We start from the raw sequence: 4,632 nt of genomic DNA, 5'->3' as shown, positions 1-4,632 counted from the left end.
CATTTCAATATATATATATATATATATACATATATACATATATATATATATATATATATATATATACATATGATTTAGTAGTTAATTTTGATGCTGAAATATATGAGTGAGTTCTTGAGGGCGATACATCAAACAAAGAAAAGGCAAAGATTTATAAAATAATCTTTAATTCCAAACGTTTCGACATTCAATTTAATGTCATCATCAGTGGATCTAAAAACAGAATGAAAATTAGTATATCTAGGTAATTATAATATATGTGGATTGGTATAGTAACTATACAATAAGAGAAAAATTAGCAACACTTAACAACAAACAAAATATAAAAGATAGGAAAGGTAATAGAGACTAGAATTAAATAAATAATTAAAAAAATATAGGCAAAAATATATAAGTACACTCATATAAACCTACGCATATATACATATATATATATATACATACACATATATACACATATACATATATATACATATACACACACATGCAAACATATAATACACATATACATATACAAATACAACAATATATACCTATATATGTACACATATACATGTACGACTATACATATATAAATATACGCATATACATGTATGCAACGTGCATGCATATTCACAACGACGTACATGTACATGTATGAAACATACATATACTCATACCTATCTATGTAACTATCGCTATACACGTATACATTGAAATGTATTGGGGTTGTTGGTAACGTGTTCGTATTCACCTCCAAGTCAATACAGCCTTGCCGAGCGGTGATTATAGAAATATTAGGCTTCGGATTGCCTTGAGTTCTTATTAAGATATTGGCTGAATATCACTTCTAAAGAACAACACTGAATGAGTATTTTCAACAACACTTTATTAGCACCCACAAATGATGATTAACAATTGTCTTTACACGACTATGATATAATTAACACAACTCTGGTGTAATAAAGACAACTCTCCCTTACCAACTAATGTCGGTTCTCTATATACTGTTTAAATGGGACCGCAAACACCTTACGATGGCGTATTTGAAATATTTGCTGATTGTGATAATTACTTCAATCGATATCGAATTTGGCATATCAGCATTGCCATTACACAATGCAGCATTATCGATTGCTATTACACAATACGCCACCCCTTAAGTGTCTGTCAGTCCCTTGACAGATTAATAATAAAAAAAAATTACGGGAGTTTGTGCTTCTCCTCCCCATTGAAAAAATTATTGTCCTCAATAATTACTTAAGCATAATTTCATTCTAAAAAAAAAAAATTTAATAAACAAAATTTTTCTAAATTTACCTAAAACTTCGATAATGGTTACTTAATATAATCTGAAATGTTTCTTGTTTTATATTTGTTTAGGTAAATTTAAAATTACAAAATTTATTTTATTTAAAAAATCAAAATCACAATATTTGCTTAAAAAAAAGACACATATAAAAATTTTATAATTGTAATTTGTTGTAATTAATGAAGATTGCATTTGATTCAAATAAGACAAAATTAAAAATCACAAGTAAATTTATTTCAAGAATATTATATGTTTTTAAATGAGTTGACAAATTATCAGACTGCTGCTTTATTCTAGTGCTAGTGTGGTCGAGAATTTATGATATGGCTTCATATAATAAAATGGTACAATAAATTATTATTTATTTCTATAAACTCGAATTTTCAATATTTAACTCGCATTTTACTAATTTTAATTAATATATAGAAAAGTTAGATAACATTAAAAATTAAATATCAATAATTAAGTTAATTGGACACGAATTATATAAAATTCTCGATGTAATAATTGTTTTTATATGTGAATGTAATTTGACTACTATTTCTTCTGTCTCAGCTTATTTTTTGATATAGTATGTAATTTAATACGATCTGAATTTATTAAACACTCAAGTTGTATAATTCGTGTGTCTGTTATGTCAATGTATGTAGCAAAAAAATGATTAGGTAAGCAAAAGAGCAGGTTTTGACCTATTTGATTTATATTGTTATAAATTGTTTTTAAATATGATGCTTTTGTAAAATTTTTGTAATATTATTAAATTGACCTTTGTATATGATATAAAATGTTTGAATGAATTTTGTTTAATAGATCTAATTGCTACATTCTTCAACATTAATAATTAACAATAGATTCCTGGGCCCTTTTGATTCATAACTTTTGAAAGACTTGACTATTAATATTAGTGGCCATTCAACTTTGGAATCATTGATAATAAATAACTTTTGTATTTTATTTTAATGCGAATTATTGATACAACGCTTACAATATCATTTTTGTTCGTGAGTGTATAAAACTTTAAATTTAATATAAATTTATATTTCTATGATTGGTGTTATAACTGTATTGAACGCTTGAAAATTATAGTTGATTATTATCAATATATATATAAAAATTAAAAAATTTTAAATAATACGAAATAATTTACTATATAGTAATTTAATAAATCAAAGATAAAGTTTCAAATTTAATGAGATAATAATTGGGTATTAATAGTTGAACATTAATAATATACTCAAATTTTCAAATAATTACAGAACAAAGTTTTGTAATAAACATTAAGATTCATACAGATTTGCAAAGTTCGCAAAATAAATCATAAATGAATTAAGTCTAGTATTGTTCTGAAATTGTATCGTTCACGTTATATGATATTTTTTTATTTAAATTTCAAAAGAGAAATATGATGAATCCTTTAACACTATTAACCCAAATTATCGAAAAATACAAATAGTATGTACAATTACGTACATTTAACTAGAATTTACTTAAAGATTTAGTAAAATAATGCTATTATTATAATCGGAAAGAATATTACTTAAATTTATTTACTAAAGAAAAATTTACTTTAATATAGATGAAGTTTGTAAACGTTGTGCGTTCAATAAATTTACTATAACACCATGAAATTAGAAAATCATATTGTATCAATAATTCTAACATAAATATTTTTCTATTTTTTTTTTCTTTATTGCGGGGATGGTTTGTAATATATTATTGACATGAACTTAAAATTTTTCCCCTCTTTTCTATAACAGTTGGTAGAACGGGCAGTTGATTATTTAAAATAATACTATTTTATTATCAATAATTTTTCTAATTAAAAGTTGAATTAATCAGTATATTCATCGGGCGTAAAAATAAAATATTTAGAAAGAAAATTGTGCAATTTAGTGCACTTTACAAGTTACTTGACCTCTGAGGTTCTATATAAGCCAAATAGTCATCAATAACATGTTTGTTAGCTTTCTAACAAAATTTATTATTATGAGGAATTTTTATAATCCTACAGTTATTCTTTTGGGTTTTTAATAACCCTATGTGGAAGATTGGCAGGTCGCGTCAATTTTAGTAAGCGAGACAAAAATAATTATTGACATGGGTTTTTGTTGGATCATTTGTTTTGAACTATGTAAAGTTTTGGTTCAGATAAATTTATGAAATTTATCACGATATAAATGAATAAATATTTTATTAATCGGAAAAGTGTTTGATTTCCGATAGTGGTGACTCCTGTCGTTTGATATTATGCCGCGCCAACACGGACATTTTAGCTGCCACAAACTGCACATTCCTGAATTTATTCCAAATGAATTGGAACTTTGGTTTGCCTTGGTAGAGAAGGCATTCGCATCTTCCAATATCCACGATGAGAAGGAGAAATATGGATTATTGGTTACCAGGTTGGATATTAGACATTCAACCGAAGTGCAAGATTTGATAATCAATGAGCCTGAAGAGAAGCCTTATTCTACTTTGAAGGCTACGTTAATTTCAAGGTTAGGCACTTCGGAGAAGTCAAAGTTGCAGTTGTTTATGTCTGATGTAGATTTGGGTGATAGGACGCCTTCTCAATACCTACGTCATTTGAGGACTTTAGTCGGGACTTCGATGACCGATAACGCAGTTAAAGCTATATGGTTATCCAGACTTCCAGTGGAAATTCAACCATTTTTGGAGATTGCTTCTGGAGCACAGTCAATACAAGAGGTAGGTAAACTAACTGACCGCTTATTTATTAACCATTCACAGCAACGTGTAACTGTGATTACAGATGCACAAACCTCTGAGATTGAAACAAAGAATGCTGATCTGCGTCAAATGCGTCAAGATATTGAAGCTGTTTCAAAGCGTTTGGATAAGATTCAAATGTATCATAAGAAGGAAGTGTCATTTAGAAGACGACAAGATAACTTATGTCGGTTTCATAGACGCTACGGAAGTCATGCTAGGGGGTGTATATCGCCATGTAATTTTAAGTCGGGAAACGATACGGGCGGTCACTAATGGCGACTAGTGACAAACGCCCAAATAACTCACGTCGTATTTTCATCACAGATAAGGAGACAAATGTGAGTTTTCTGATAGACACTGGATCCGATGTATGTGTGTACCCGCGCAGTTTGGTGAGATGTCCCCGTAAGAAATGTTCATTTGTGCTTTCAGCAGCAAATGGAACACCGATAGCTACATACGGTATGTTATCGTTAAAGTTAGATTTTGGACTTAGCAAAACCTTATCATGGAATTTCGTGATAGCAGAGGTGTCGCGTCCTATTATTGGTGTAGATTTACTTGCTTATTTTAATCTCGCGATTGATGTTAAAAAACGTATATTAGTT

General features: G+C 28.3%; 1 protein-coding gene across 1 annotated transcript; it reads left to right on the top strand.

The window, feature by feature from the left end:
• The first annotated feature begins 3,538 nt into the window (after window positions 1-3,538).
• LOC113381229 lies at window positions 3,539-4,297 on the top strand. Its single transcript, XM_026620192.1, has one exon. It carries the CDS (start codon window positions 3,539-3,541, stop codon window positions 4,295-4,297), a length of 759 nt encoding a protein of 252 aa, XP_026475977.1.
• Window positions 4,298-4,632: the final 335 nt, after the last annotated feature.

Source organism: Ctenocephalides felis, unplaced genomic scaffold (assembly GCF_003426905.1).
Source record: "Ctenocephalides felis isolate EL2017-DRISC unplaced genomic scaffold, ASM342690v1 CF-g0.4_SCAFFOLD_02708, whole genome shotgun sequence".
Classification (NCBI taxonomy): domain Eukaryota; kingdom Metazoa; phylum Arthropoda; class Insecta; order Siphonaptera; family Pulicidae; genus Ctenocephalides; species Ctenocephalides felis.
Note: the sequence above shows the minus strand (reverse complement) of the source record. Positions and strands in the feature narration are given on the sequence as shown.

Coding starts and splice junctions, on each gene's coding strand:
- LOC113381229 (XM_026620192.1), top strand. CDS start 3,539: ATGCCGCGCCAACACGGACATTTTAGCTGCCACAAACTGCACATTCCT.